This window comes from Dromiciops gliroides, chromosome 2, assembly GCF_019393635.1.
Source record: "Dromiciops gliroides isolate mDroGli1 chromosome 2, mDroGli1.pri, whole genome shotgun sequence".
NCBI classification, from domain to species: domain Eukaryota; kingdom Metazoa; phylum Chordata; class Mammalia; order Microbiotheria; family Microbiotheriidae; genus Dromiciops; species Dromiciops gliroides.
In genome coordinates this window covers 303,144,327-303,160,135 of record NC_057862.1, presented here as the reverse complement: position 1 = coordinate 303,160,135, position 15,809 = coordinate 303,144,327, and the positions used below count along the sequence as shown (strand labels likewise).

The 15,809-nt window shown below is 36.0% G+C and overlaps 1 protein-coding gene across 1 annotated transcript in view; it reads left to right on the top strand.

The window, feature by feature from the left end:
* Nucleotides 1-15,809, top strand: part of AK7 (adenylate kinase 7) — a 110,415-nt gene that overhangs the window by 55,715 nt on the left and 38,891 nt on the right. The window contains exons 8-12 of the mRNA XM_043986661.1: nucleotides 2,405-2,495; nucleotides 3,818-3,895; nucleotides 6,521-6,670; nucleotides 10,632-10,760; nucleotides 13,933-14,071. Coding sequence (XP_043842596.1) covers nucleotides 2,405-2,495; nucleotides 3,818-3,895; nucleotides 6,521-6,670; nucleotides 10,632-10,760; nucleotides 13,933-14,071 — 587 coding nt within the window. The remainder of the gene's footprint in view (nucleotides 1-2,404; nucleotides 2,496-3,817; nucleotides 3,896-6,520; nucleotides 6,671-10,631; nucleotides 10,761-13,932; nucleotides 14,072-15,809) is intronic.

The following is a 15,809-nucleotide window of genomic DNA, read 5'->3' as shown; positions in this document are numbered from 1 at the left end:
CTTCTAGCTGGGACCTGGCATCCTCAAATGGCATAGTTGTTCAGTCATTTTAGTCATTTCTGTCTCTTTGTTACCCCATTGAGTTTTTAAAAAATAATAAACATTTTTACTTATAGTTTTGAGTTCCAAATTTTATCCCTCCTTCCCTCCCTCTCCTCCCCCCTCCCTGAAGCATCAAGCAGATATGAGTTATATACGTGCAATGATGTAAAGCATTACCATATTAGTCATTTTGTACAAGAACATTTGAATAAAAGAGAAAATGAAAGAAAGTGAAAAAGAGCCTACTTCAGTCTGTGATCCATCAATATCAGTTCTTTCTTTGGAAGTGGATAGTATGTTTCCTCATTAGTCCTTCAGGATTGTCTTGGATCATTGTATTGCTGAGAATAGTTGAGTCATTCACAGTTCATCAAACAGTATTGCTGTCTCTGTGCACAAGGTTTTCTTGGCTCTGCTTACTTCACTATACATCAGTTCATACAAGTCTTTCCAGGCTTTTCTGAAATCGTCCATTGAGGGTTTTCTTGGCAAAGATACTGGAGTGGTGTGCCTTTTCCTTCTCCGCTGATTTCACAGATAAGGAACTGAGGCAAACTGGGTTAAGTGATGGGTCACACAGCTAGTAAGTGTCTGAAACCAGATTTGAACTCAAGAAGATGAGTTTTCCTGATTCCAAACCAGGTACTCTATTCATTGTACCACCTAGCTGCCCAAATAGGATAGTAGTTGTTGTCATTTGTCCTTGGGTCTCAAAGAAGACCAGTGACATTAAGGAAAGTGATGTCTTGATTTGCAAGTGAGTTAGATTTAAGTGAGGCAGAGCTGTATAAAGTCATCAGCCTTGCTCTCTCTTCCAAAGTCATCAGTGTCCAATAGTAAGAAAGGACAACTGGCAATGGCCCTTGATGCTGTGGGACACCTCTTGGCCTTTTTAAGCTAAAGTCTTTCTCAGGTTTCAGTTTGTCTGAGGCAACATCCATTCAGTAATTAAAGGCTAGGTAAGAATTGAGGCAAAAGATGGCCTAGTATTTTCCTTTTTATATGCCATGTGTCTCTCCCCACCCCCACTCCCCAAGTGAGGCCCTTTGAGGTAGGAGGTAGTGTTTATGCACTTGTTCCAGCAGAGGCAAGATATTCTACTTTCCCTAGTACACATCTCCTCTTACCTTATCAATAAAGGATGGATTGGCTAAAGAGAATGCATGGGGGGGCAGCTAGGTGACACAGTGGATAGAGCAGTGGCCCTGGAGTCAGGAGGACCTGAGTTCAAATCCAGCCTCAAACACTTAACACTTACTAGCTGTGTGACCCTGGGCAAGTCACTTAACCCCAATTGCCTCACCCCCCCCCAAAAAAAAAGAATGCATGGGCAGCTAGATGACACAGTGGATAGAGCTACTAGCTTGGAATGAGGAAGACTCCTCTTCCTGAGTTCAGATATGGCCTCTCAGACGTTTACTAACTGTGACCAACCCTAAGCAAGTCATTTGCCTCAGTTTCCTCATCTGTAAAATGAACTGGAGATGGAAATGGCAAAACACTCCAATATCTTTGCCTAGAAAATCCCAAATGGGTCACAAAGAGTAGGACATGACTGAAAGAGAGAATGCATAGGCAACGATGGTGTTTTGTAAGCTACATTGCTGTAAGAAATTAAGAAGAATTCACCTTGAACCCTGAAGTCAGTATATTTATTCACCCACCAGGTACTCTCACCAAGCTTGCCCTGTACCATACCTCCTTTGGATATATAAAGTTGTGCATTGAATACATAGCAAAGATGATAGTTCTTTCCTCCCTGAATTTAAATGTATAAAGATAACCTAGAGGAATGGTACCTAAACTAAATTCCCTGAACCTGCTCTGAAGTATTTCGATTATCCCTACATTCCCCACTAATTTTGCTGACAAATTGTTAAACATTTTCTGGAACTTTAATCTCCCTCTAGGCATCAGAACAGATACTTGTGTGTATGTTAAGAGGTGGATAAAGGAAAGAAGGGAATAAGGGGACTAAGGTTTAGGAAGAGGGCAGAAGGAAAAAGAGGAAGAACAAGGAGAATGCAGTGAGAATATTGCCTACACCTCTGGGAATTACTATAGGTCTAGAATCTGTTGGCCCCTTAAAATTCACAACATATTCACTTTTTTTTCTTTTTTAAAAAATTTTGAATAGAATTTTATTTTCCAAAACACTCTTGATAATTCATCTGAACATATCTGAAAAATGCTAAACTTTACTACATTCATACAATAGTAAAATAAAATAGCTCAATCTCTCAAGTAGGGTTAGAACTATATTTGCTAGTGTTTTTCTTTGAAATTCTTCAGTTTGGGGCTTCAGGGGAGTGCACATCTGTTGTGTTTTCTATGGGTGATCATTGTACTTATTGAATTGCAGAGTCTTACAAAATATAGCAGACCACGTGCCAAAGGTTCACTACCTAATTGCAATGGATGAAGCTTCTCATACGCAAGAAGACATATTAAAGGTCATATTCAGTGTTATATTTTGATACTTTAAGAACCTGTGGTTTTATCATTGTGGGTACTTTCTCCATTAATGCAAATTGTAACCTCTCTACACTTTAGTAAAATAGTCATGTACTCAAATAGTCACGTCTGATTTGGTAGAACCTTCCAGAGTTTCTGCTTCACAGGCATAACCTTCAGGGACTCTGAGCCACCTACAAACTGTGGGGGACAGACAACAAAGTGGGACTTTAGGGGAAGCCATATTTTGATAGCATTCCTTTTTTTCTTAAGAAATTAAATGTGGGAAATGAAGTCTAGCATTATTGTACAATGTAACAGTCTTAAAACCTTGTCTGCACTTTAGAGCTTTTTCCAGTGAGAGAGAGAGAGAGATTCTACTGTGGTTACATAAATACAGTAGAATTTACTGGCTTGATTGAGAACAGCTCAGTGGGGAAGTTGGAAGAATGGATGGAGGGAAAGCTGAAATGAATTTTGTCAACAGGATGGGGGGTAGGGAGGGGGTGCTTACACAAGGAAGCACAGAGGAGGCAGTGAAGAGGGGAAGATTCTCTGGAGGTCTTGGACAATTGCTCTTGCAGGAATGGGGGAGGGGTAAAAGTATCCTGAAGCATGTTAGGGGGCCTTGATTTATACTAGGCAGATGGGATGACCAAGATGAATACCCATGGCAAAAACTAAGGAAAGCCCAGGATTTTTAAAATTTTTTTTTGGCATAGTCATTGCTCAGCTGATTCTAAAAGGGAGGGCATCTCCACAGGGAAGGTGGACTGGCAGATGATGGAAGATACTGGGACTACTCTCTAAGTGTTTCTTCTATCTTTGTCTCAAGGCAAATTTAAATTTATTCAATATGTTAGTATCCATATGTGGATTTACTTTCTGAATCATCCTATGCAGATGCTTACTCCTAAACTAACTTCTACTCAGGTAGAAGCAAAACCAGGAATGTGGGGGGAGGGGCAAAAATAAAGCTGCCAGGTTAAGAAATTACTAATTTCCTACCCAAAATATGCTCATTTGACACTTTTGAAAAACTAATATCTTTCTATAGGCAGATGTTGAAATTGTGGATGTATACATGACCCAGATTCACCAAAGCTAAAATATGCTATACTAGGAGTCAGACTTGTCAGCACTCTTCCTCTTGATCATAATTGCTTTGTCCAAGATATAGGCTTTTTTTCATTTAGCATACTCCTAGGCATCTACCTCAGTTCTGAAGGTATACTTTTTAATGTTTTCAATTATATCTCTATTTATTTGAATATCATATGAAATATAGCTACATATTAATATTACTATTTTTCTTCAATAGTGCATCAGTAAAAATGTTGGCCCAGGAAAAATCCAAAAATATGCAAAAGAAAATGCATTTTTAAGCAAAGAATTAACAGTAAGTATAAAGTTACTAGCTTCCTTACTCTCTTTTTAAAAAATTCTTAATAATAATCATTTTTATTTGATGTTTTGAGTTCCAAATTTTATCCCTTGTTCCCTCAGTCCCCTCTGTCTTCCCTGAAGCAGTAAGCAATCAGATATAGGTTATATATGTGCAGTTATGTAAAACATTACCATATTAGTCATTTCGTATAAGAAAACTTGAATAAAAGAAAAAAAAGAAAGTGAAAAATAGCATGCTTCAATCTGTGTTCCATCAATGTCAGTTCTTTCTTTGGAGGTGGATAGTATGCTTTATCATCAGTCCTTTGGGCTTGTCTTGGATCGTTGTATTGCTGAGAATAGTTAAGTCATTCATAGTTCTTCATCAGATAATATTGCTATCACTGTGCACAATGTTCTCCTTCATTGAGGCTCACTTCACTATACATCACTTCATACAAGTCTTTCCAGGCCTTTCTAAAGTCATCCTGCTTGTCATTTCTTATAGCACAATAATATTTCATCACCATCACATACCACAGTTTGTTTAGCCATTCCCCAATTGATGGGCATTCCTTTGATTTCCAATTCTTAATCACCACCAAAAGAGCTGCCAGAAATATTTTTGTACAAATAGGTCTTTTTCTCTTTTGGGGGATGTCTTTGGGATATAAACCAAGCAGTGGTATTGTTGGATCAAAGGATATTCACAGTTTGATTTCCCTTTGGGCATAGTTCTAAATTGCTCTCCAGAATGGTTGGATCAGTTCACAACTCCACCAACAGTGGATTAGCATCCCAGTTTTCCCACATCCCCTTCAACATCTGATATTTTCCGTTGATATTTTGTTAATTTGCTGCCATTTCCATCTCTGAATATTCATTAAACATCATTTGTTAAACACTAAGTGCAAGGCACTATGCCAGGTGTTGGAGAAGATAATTACAAAGCCTTGTCTTTTTTTTAATAAAAGTATTTTATTATTTTCCAGTTACGTGTGAGGATAGTTTTCAACATTTGTTTTCATAGGATTTTTAGTTCCAAATTTTTCTCCTATCCTCCCTTCCCTCCCTCCTCCCCAAGACGGAAAACAATCTGATATAGGTTATATATGTGCAATCACATTAAACATATTTCTGCATTAGTCATATTGTGAAAGAAGAATCAGAACACAAGGCAAAAACCTCAAAAAAGAAGGAAAAAACAACCCAAAAGTAGAAACAGTATGGTTCAATGTGCATTCATAATTCACAGTTCTTTTTCTGGATGTTGAGAACATTTTCTATTGTGAGTTCTTTGAAATTGTTTTGTATCATTGCACTGCTGAGAAGAGCCAAGTCTATCACCATTGCTCATCACACAAATGTTGCTGTTACTGTGTACAATGTTCTTCTGGTTCTGCTCCTCTCAGTCAACATCAGTTCATGTAGGTCCTTCCAGGTTTCTCTGAACTCCTCATGCTCATTGTTTCTTACAGCACAATAGTATTCCATTAAATCCATATACCACAACTTGTTTAGCCATTCCCCAATTGAAGGGCATTCCCTTGATTTCCAATTCTTTGCCGCCACAAGGAGAGCTGCTATAAATATTTTTGTACATGTGGATCCTTTTCCCTCTTCTATGATCTCTTTGGGATACAAATCTAGCAGTGGTACCACTGGGTCAAAGGGTATGAACAGTCCTATAGTCCTTTGGGCATAGTTCCAAATTGCAAAGCCTTGTCTTGATAGAGCTCATATTCTAGCAATTTCAGTCACTACTAGGTTTAGTCACTACTGGCTAAATTGCTCTATTAATCCAATATGCTTTTGTCATTTCATCTCTATGCTCAGAAACTTTTAGGGCTTCACTTTTACATACTAAGTAAAGTTCAAACTCTTTTGTCCAGTATCAAAGGCCCTCTATAATCTAGCACCACTCAACTTTCTAAAATACTAGCTTTTTCTCATATTACTCCCCTCAATGCAGTTCCTCCCTGCTAACCTTCAAGCAGGATTATTCTATCCCTCTAAATTCCATCTCTCTGTCTCTCTCTCTCTCTGTCTCTCTCTCTCTCTCTCTCTTCCTTTTTGACCACACTATTATTTTGGATAATTTCAGGAAGATTTACCTTCTGAAGTTGGTAATAATATCCCTCATAGGAACTCATGTAATAGTTTGTTTTCTAATTTTTAATAAACTTAGAAAATATTGTTCATTATAGTTATCTATTTTTGTATTTTATAAACATACTAGACTGCTCTTATAATTTAACTTATTTTTAGGAATGAGCTGTATGGCTATGGTATATTTAAGAATACTGTATTTGTTCTTTAAGCATGTTCCTATTTTTTTAATGCTACTTCACTACCTGTAAAACCCAGATATTGCTGTCTACTATAAGAGAGCAAATATAGATAGGACTTTTAGAAGTATAGTAGTATTATAATTGATATAGGCAATATTAATTGATTCATTGATTTTCATCTTTAATGATTTTGTTCCTTCTTCTATTAACTACCTCAGTGTTTTAAGAAAGTACTATGTGAGCTATTATTATTAAGGAGCTGTAATAACTGAATTATTAGGATTTACCAACAGGTGGAACCGTTTAATTATTTGCTATTAATTATTCACTTATTCTTTATCTTTTAGCAAGGACAGCTTGACCATTTGTTAGTCAACTTGAGAATGGAAGCTTTATTTGTGAAAGAAAATTTTAACATTAGGTGGGTTGCCCAATCAGGATTTGTGGAAAATATAGCGAATATCCTCAAAGAATACAAGCAAAGTAGAGGATTATTGGTAATTATTTCCTGAATGTTGTTTAAACTTCTGATTTGTAAAAAATATATTTTTTATTTAAAGTACTAAAATAAAGATTTTTTTATCCTAACAATACAGGGGAATCAATACATTTGAAAACTGAAAATAATTCAGATTAAAAAAAGAAAATAAGAACCACTAATAACCATCATGTCTGACAAAAATTGAAAGTGATTTCTTTAGATAAATCTGTTTGACTAAGGTTCTGTCTGCATAAGAGCTTAGTGTGGGTTGAAAAGGCTGGCATTTTTTAGCCTGTGTATACCATCTGATTACTGGGGACTGGAAAAAAGCAATTTTTAAAATTTCACTATAATTTGAAGGTTGACACCTGGCTTTCAATCTAGCCCTTTGAAAATTCTAAACATCATACCAATATGATATTGTTTTTTTTAAACATGTCACAGGGGAAATAGGTAGGGGGGGGTGGTCCTTAGGTATTTCTCTTTAAAGAATTACACCCTTTTGCACATAAATCCAATTAGAATAAAATGGTCGTTTATTTGGGCACTAGAGAGAGAAACCAAGAGGCACTAGAGAAAGAGACCAAGAAGAAAGTCAAAGACTTTCCTCAAGGGGAGAAAATGGTTCAAAGACATGATTCTCTAAGACTCATTTCTCCTTGAACAGAAGGAAGGCAAAAGCTTTTATAGACCACAGATAGGGTGATCACCACCTGACAATAAAAAGCCCACTTTGGGGGTGGGGAAAGCTTGAGTGAGGTGGTGGTTGGACTTCTGGAATTATCTCTGTTGCCTGGTACAGATCAGGCATTAGCCACATGGGCTTATCTCCCTTCTCAAGGTGTGTCCATCCTTTCTTAGCTGGCCACTTTAAACTTTAATAGTCCCAAATTCCTTGATATGTCCCAATCCCATATCAGAACTATTCTAAATAAACAAATGTAAAATCATTCTTGTATCAAAGAAATATCTCCCCCTGAATATTCCTTTAGCTACAGATTAATAAATGCTTTTCATGAGGGAATCATAATTCCCTTTGTGCAACATTAGAGAACTTAATGTGCACATTCAGAATTTAATTTCTCAGGGCTTCAGCTGCCATATGTAAAGCTGACCTAGGTGATCTTTTCAGCTCTAAAGGTTATGATTTATTATTCTCCTATGTTTTCTTAATGTTAATAGGCATACTTCCTAAAAAACCAAGAGTGAGTACTGTCTATAAATTCATAGAATTTGCAACACAAAATGTAAAAAGTTGCCTTTTTGTTAAAATCACTTTAATTCCTTAGAATACTTAATAATTAGCTAGTATATATACTAGTAACATTTGTTTAGTAGTAGTACAATGTGAGAATTAGTGCTACCAACCTGTTGACAAAGATACTGCAGGGAAGCTCTGCCATGAAAAGAATGCATGTGACTTAGCATCTGGAAGTGACCTTTCTGGGATTTCAAAGGTCAGATCAGCATCAGGAAGTGATGTCTGCCACCTGTAGGTCCTGTCAATCAGTGTTACCAGCCAATTAGCTTGGAGCTGTGTGTGTGGATGGCCCTGTTTCCTGTTTCACAGGAGGCTTCTGGGAGAAGCCACTTAGGAGCGAGGTCTTTTCATTTCTGGACTGCGGCTTGGAGGCAGGGACAGGCAGGATAGGGAGAGTAGACAAATCTCTTACTTTATCCACATGTTTCTCTTTATTAAACCCTAATATACTTTAATAAATACTTAATGCCCAAAGATTGGTGCTATATGTTTTCTAATTTAAGGCGACCACTCATTAGATTTTAGACATCACAGCTAGAATTTTAAACCTTACAACAAAAACTATTAAAACATTTTAAAAGTTATATACTAATTACAAATATTTGTCATAAGTTTAGATTTGTCATTGCGTCCTAACATTTTTAAAGAAAAATTTATTTTTGATAAAATAATTTAAAGAAAGGGTTGTCAATTGGAGAGTTTTTCTGGGAAAATTGGCATTTTTTTAGCCACAATGAACAATACAACTTTTTTCTTTGTTTGTTTTGTTTTGTTTCGTTTTGCTTTGTTTTGTTGTTTTTGTAAGGCACTCAGGATTAAGTGACTTGCCAGGGTCAAATACAACTTTTTAAGACATTCAAACAGTTGCTGTAGGGCAGCTAGGTGGCGCAGTGGATAGAGCACTGGCCCTGGATTCAGGAGTGCCTGAGTTCGAATCTGGCCTCAGACACTTAACAATTACTAGCTGCATGACCCTGGGCAAGTCACTTAACCCCAATTGCCTCACTAAAAAAACAAACAAAAAACACTTAACCTCACAAAATGGTGGATAAAAGACAAAATGGAGTCACTAATGCAAACAGTTGCTGTTGAAAAAAACATACACATATTTTTATTAATTTAATTTTATAATTAAAATAAGAAAACTGATTTTTTTTTTTAGTTCCTGCTGTATGCCATAGAAGACACAGACACTGCTTTTCTTTATTTGATTTTTAAGATCTATATTCTGTTAGAAAACCTGTTGGATCCTTATAGAAATGATTACCTTCTTCATGCCAAATTATAATCTGATTGTATATACAACTATAGCTTCTATAAACTTCTAAAGTGGCATTTCAGTAGAGAAAATAGTTACTTTCCAAATATAGAGTGCATTTTACAGTTCTAATAGCAACTAAATGTGCTAAAAAAAAAAAAAGGTGTGATTAAAGGCCAAATTCTGAAAGAGACAGTCAGGTTGGTGACCTTGCTCAGCCCTCCCTCACTTAAATCTTATTCAGTACAAGTCATGATATTACCCTGATATCATGAGAATGAAGGACAAACAACAACATTCACTATCATTTGTTATTTATACACACATACACATACACACATACATATATATTTGACATATGTGTATAAATGTGTGTATATATGTGTATGTATGTATGTGTGTGTATAAACCTATATAAATTGTTAAGGAGAGAATTAGGGTGTTTAAATTTCTTCTAAGTGACTTGAAGTGAAATAGTCATTATTTCACTTCTATAAAATCTACTAGAAGCTTTTCTGTTTTCTTGATGTCATATCAGAATGTCAGATTTCAGATAAGAGCTAGTAGTGACAGATCTGACATTTACTAGTTTGGGGCCCTGATTAAAGTAAATCAACCCTTTCATCTCCTGAGGCTCATTTTCCTCATCTATTGAAAAAATCATACTTCTACAACTTAGCTTACAGTGCTATTGTAAGGAGAGTATTTTGTAAGCTAAAAAGTACTCTATGTGAACCAATGTTAGGGTTATTACTGAAAAGCTCGCAATGATAAAGGAACATGGAATATAGATATACATTCCTAGGACTCAATTCATGCTATTATAAATTTACCTTGGAGAGATTTATAATTTTTAAAATTTAATATTTTTCCCAATTTCATGTAGAAACAATTTTAAGATTTTTTTTCCGAATTTGGAGTTCCAAATTTTCTCCCTCCCTTCCTCTTCTCCCCAACTCCCCAATGAGAAGGCGAGCAATTAGACATAGGTTATACATGTATAGTCATGCAAAACATTTCCATGTAAGTCATGCTGAAAAAGAAAACAGATTTTTTAAAATCCAAGAAAAATAAAGTAAAGAAAAAGTATACTTCAGTCTGCATTCAGACTCCACCAGTTCTTTCTCTGGAGATGGACAGTAAAGTTTATAATTTTAAAAGAAATATTGACACATATAACATTTATTCTTGGAGGTTCTTGGAAGATGAGTTATCAGTGTGGCCAGTCCCTGAATGTATTGTTACCAACAATACTGTGAAAATAGTGTTTGATTTAGAAGTCAGGACATGAGTCCAAATCACAGTTTTTATACCTACCACCTTTGGACAAGAACAAATCACTGCTAAGCCTCAGTTTTCTCCTCTGTGACAGGGTTGAACTAGATGACTTATAAGGTCCCTTCCAAATCTAAATCTGTCATCCTAAACTCTGTATTTTTATATTCTTTTGATTTTTAGCCTGTTAAGATTTGTATTCTTGGTCCTCCTGCTGTGGGAAAATCATCTATTGCGGAAGAAGTGTGCAAGCACTACAAATTACACCATATTAAAATAAAGGATGTGATAACAGAAGCCATAGCAAGGCTGGTAAATTCATATTTGTTTCTTTGGATCCTGCTTTGAATTTTCATTTCTGACCTTTTTTGAAACCAACAATTCTCTTTATATAATATGTAACTCGCTAGAGAATAATACATCACTCACTAAAAAACTGAATATAAAGAGTTTTTTATGAGTTAAACTCTTTTGACTTCAGTTATAAAATTAGAATGTATTTCCATAGGAAGACTCTTAGAACTGTAAGATCTGGGTTCTGATCCCTCTGCCTATGTGATCTTGTGCAAGTCTCTTCATTTCTCTGGGCCCAGTTTCATTATCTGAAAATTAAAAGGTTCGATTAGTTGACTTCTAGAACCTTTCCAGCCCTGATATTCTATCATTCTGTGATTCTTAGGTCTCTTTCAGCTCTAATAATCTAAAAATTGGGACCAACCATGTAATTAAAAATCACCCTTAAGAATTCTATGCAGGGGCAGCTAGGTGGCGCAGTGGATAGAGCACCGGCCCTGGAGTCAGGAGTACCTGAGTTCAAATCCGGCCTCAGACACTTAACACTTACTAGTTGTGTGACCCTGGGCAAGTCACTTAACCCCAATTGCCTCACTAAAAAAAAAAAAAATTCTATGCAAATCTTTTTTTTTTCTAACTATGAACTTAAAGAAAAAAAAGGAGGAGGGAGAAACTTATAAATGCCTTCAATTTATGGTACAGGTATTTAGGTGCCTACTATGTACCTTAAACTGAAAGTGCAAGTGTACAGATTTTAAAAATTTGGGACCTGATGGTTTACAAATGGGAAAAATGCCTCAGTTTTATCTTAATTTATCCTAAGAACTTACTTGATTTTAAAAGTGAATCTTTTTTTTTAATTATTTTTGCACTTCTGAACACTCATCAAGATGTTTTGAAGTGGCTCTAGTTTTTTTTTAAGTCTTTTGGATAGGAATACCCCTGTTCTTAAAGACTTTTTGAAAATATAAATCATGTAGGTGGGATCAATCAGAATGATTCTCAGTATGACTAAGAATTGATGTGGGAGGCAACCTGTGAGACTTTAGTTAAGTCAAGTTAATGAATCACTCAACAAGCATTTATTGAGTATGTTATTTCCATGTGCTATGCTACGTACTAAGGATATAAAGACAAAAGTGAAACAATCTCTGCCCTCAAGAAGCTTATATTCTGTTACAGGAGACAATATGTATGAAGTAAACACAGGGTCATTTGCACCAAAAAAGATGGTGGGAACCAAAGGAGGAACACTCAGATATTAGGAAAGCCCTTATGTAGAAGGGTCTTGAGCTAAGCTTTGAAAGAAATTAGGATTTCTGAGGGGCAGGTAAGGAGGGCATGTGTTCTAGTCATGGGGACAACCTTTGCAAAGGTACAGAGTTAGGAGATAGCATGATGTATGTGAGGAAAAACAAGAAAACCAGTTTGGCTGAATTGTAGAGTTCTTGAAGGGAAGAATTGTAGAGTTCATGAAGGGAAGTCAAGTATAGTAAATCTAAAAAGGTTGGCCCAGCTTATGAAGGATTTGAAATACCAGCAGAAGAGTTTGTATTTGATCAGAAGAGTTTGTAAGAGGAAGCCACTGGAAGCTCCTGAGCAGGGGGGTGACATGGTGAGACATATGCTCTGGGAATATCATTGTGGCAGTCGGATATAGGCTTGATTAGAGAGGGGCAACACTTGAATCAGAGGAGGAAATTAGGAACCTCTTACAAAAACTGATGAGAATAGAAACAAAAATGGTGGAGAGAAGAGAACCAGAGTGAAAGATGTTGCAGAGGAAGAAACAGCAAGATATAACAACTGATGGATGGGTAGAGTTAGAGAGTGAAGAGTCAAGGATGACTGACTCCAAGGTTGTTAATTGAGATGACTAGAGGGATGAATATCAACAGAAACTGAGAAATTAGGAAACAGGTAGGTTTTGGTGAAAAGTTAATTTGTTTACTTGTTCACTTGGGGGCATATTAAGTTCAAGATGCCTCAGGAACCTTTTCTTCATCTATAATCCCATGTAATTGGCCCTTTGAGCCAAGGGTTGCATATAAAAGAGGAGGCTGAACTAGGTGGTCTCTAAACTACTTATTAAGTATGGATCTTTGGCCTGGCTTTCAGTTCTTACCCTGGTATTACCTTACCTTGAACAAACCTATTCACCTTTTTGGACTTATCTCCCTATATAATAAAGGGGTTGAACTAGAAGACCTCTGAAGTCCTTTAAAATACTTGTGATAATATGGTTTATTGGGGGCAGCTAGGTGACGCAGTGGATAAAGCATCGGCCTTGGAGTCAGGAGGACCTGAGTTCAAATTTGGCCTCAGACACTTGACAATTACTAGCTGTGTGACTCTGGGCAAGTCACTTAACCCTCATTTCCCTGCAAAAAAAAGATAAAGAAAAAAGATAATATGGCTTATTCCCTAAAAGTCATTGGGATAATATTAAACTGAGGAGAAAACACCTAAGTTGCATCTTAAAGTAAGGAAGGAATTTCAATAGGTAAATATGATGAAGAGATTCTTTTCTAAGTATGGGAAAGAATGTGAGCAAAGATATCAAAGTGAGATAAGATAAAAACAAGAATGGGAGATAATGAATGACCTGTTATAGCCAAACTAAAATGTATGAAGTGGAAATAGTATAAAATAAGACTTGAAAAGTGATCAAAACTAGATTTTGGCAGTTCTTTAATTCTAGCTTTATAAATGAAAATGTTTGAGTAGAAGAATGATGTGACCAGATCACTGTCTTAGAAAGATTACCTAGGCAATCATGTGGAGGATTGAATGAAAAGGGGGAGAGATTGGAGGCAGAAAGAGCAGTTAGAAAGCTGCTATGGTAATCCAGAGTAAGACATTATAAAGGGAATGAACCAACATGGTTATAATAGGGATGAGATATTCAGAGAGGAATACCCAGCAGGTTGTTGGAAATGAGAGGCTAAAGTTTTTGAGGAAGAGGCCAAAGGCTAGAAGTACTAATATGGAAGTCATCAAATAGAGAAGATAATTAAAACCCAGGAAGTGAATGAAATTGCCAAGAGAGAAAATCAGAAGAGAGCCAGAAGAGTACCTTGGCAGACAGATCCATTTAGTAATTGATGAAGGATTAAGATCACGTGCCAAATGAATTTTTCAGAGAAAACCAATTTTTAATCTCCTATTTGAACCCTTGTGTGGTATCTAGGAGCTTCTTGTTGCACCAAAAGAAGAAGCAGAAGGAGAAGAACAAGAAGATACTGATAATGATGAAGAAGAAGAAGAAAACTTAGAAGAGATTCAAGAACTCTTAGATGGAGCCAAAGAAAGCATGGAACAGAATGGAGGTAATGTGTAAGCATCTGAAGTCATGTCTTTCTTTTTTCATCAGGAAAATTGCACCTAAATCATAGGAAATTAATTTTCCAAAAACATTTGAACAATGTAAATCTGCATCCAGGTTGCATTGTAAGTATCTTTAAATATTAGCAAAATATCAACTAGATCATTCATTTTTCTCATAACTTACGGTGTTTCATGGGTATTCCCTTCAGCATGTATGAATAGTAGTATGTAAAAACTTTAAGTGATAACAAAAATGAAAACAATAATGATAGCTGATGTTTATGTGGCAATTTAAGATTTTCAAATAACTTTCCACACATTATTTCATCAAAGCCTCATAGAATCCCTGAGGTGTTTTTTATCAAATGAAGTGATTGAGATTAAGCGGTTAAATGACTAATCCATGGTCATGTAACAAGCAAATGTTGATGCTGGTAATCAAACCCAGGTCTTCCTGACTACAGTTCTAGTCCTTTCCCCTACATTTCCTCTTTATTAAAAATAAAGATTTGGGGGCAGCTAGGTGGCGCAGTGGATAAAGCATGGGCTCTGGATTCAGGAGTATCTGAGTTCAAATTCGGCCTCAGACACTTGACACTTACTAGCTGTGTGACCCTGGGCAAGTCACTTAACCCCCATTGCCCTGCAAAAAAAAAAAAATTTTTGAAAAAAAAAAAGATTCTAAGTGGAAAAAAAGACAAGCTTTAGATCTACAAACAAACTTTGGGAAAGTATAAATCAATCTTTTGAAAATGTGAAAAATAACTAGTTTTCCTGAATTTTAACTAATTTCTTGCCTTCTTGCCCTCTCAGACTATGAAATCTGATACTTTGAGTGATTTCATTGGAGTTGTTATTTCTTCCACCAGTGCAGACTATAGTTATTTTGTGCCTTCTCATCATTTGTGAATCTTTTTCATGTTTGAATATTATTTCTGCATAGTGGATCCAAACAGATCCATGTTCAGGGTCTCTCCCCTTTGGTCTTTTTATAGTGTAAGGATAACTATATACTTCTTGTGTTGTACATCTTAGTCTAACTTCACTGCAGAGTTAGCTCTCCTCCATTTCTGTGCAAAGTTTTTCCTATAAATCTGCTCAATTGAGACAATCTTTGTAAAGCAGTTTGCAATCTTTAAATCATCATATTAATATACATTATTTTAATGGTGATGATGATATATCTTCAACTATGTCTCCTTTTGTACATGAGTCATTTTGGCAATAGGATACAGCTTATTTATATGCACCATTCCAGTAGTAGTAATAGTAGTCATAGTCGTAATTGTAGTCGTCATAGTCATAGTAGTAGTAACAATGATAGATGCTTTAGGTTTATCCTACAACCTGTTTACATGTACTATGTTTCTTTCCATGATCTTTCTGCCTACAAAATCTGCGTTAAATACCATGTCTACCAGAAACAACATGTACCATAAACTATAATTGCACCAAGATATATAATGCACAATACTTGTCTAAAAATCTAGTCTAATTGGAAAAACAATTACTGGAATCATTACTTAGGAAGTCACAGGAAAGGCACAACTTCTTGAGTTAAAATACACCTCTGTGATGACATATTAAACAAATAGAGATCCATTGTGATTCCTTCAATTGCTTGTCTTTCTTTGTCTCCCCAGAACCCAGTTCAATGCTTTTTACAGAGTAGGCCCTTAAGGAAATGCCTCTTGAATTGGCTTATCATATCTACAGAGAAGGAAACAAAGTAAATGAAAG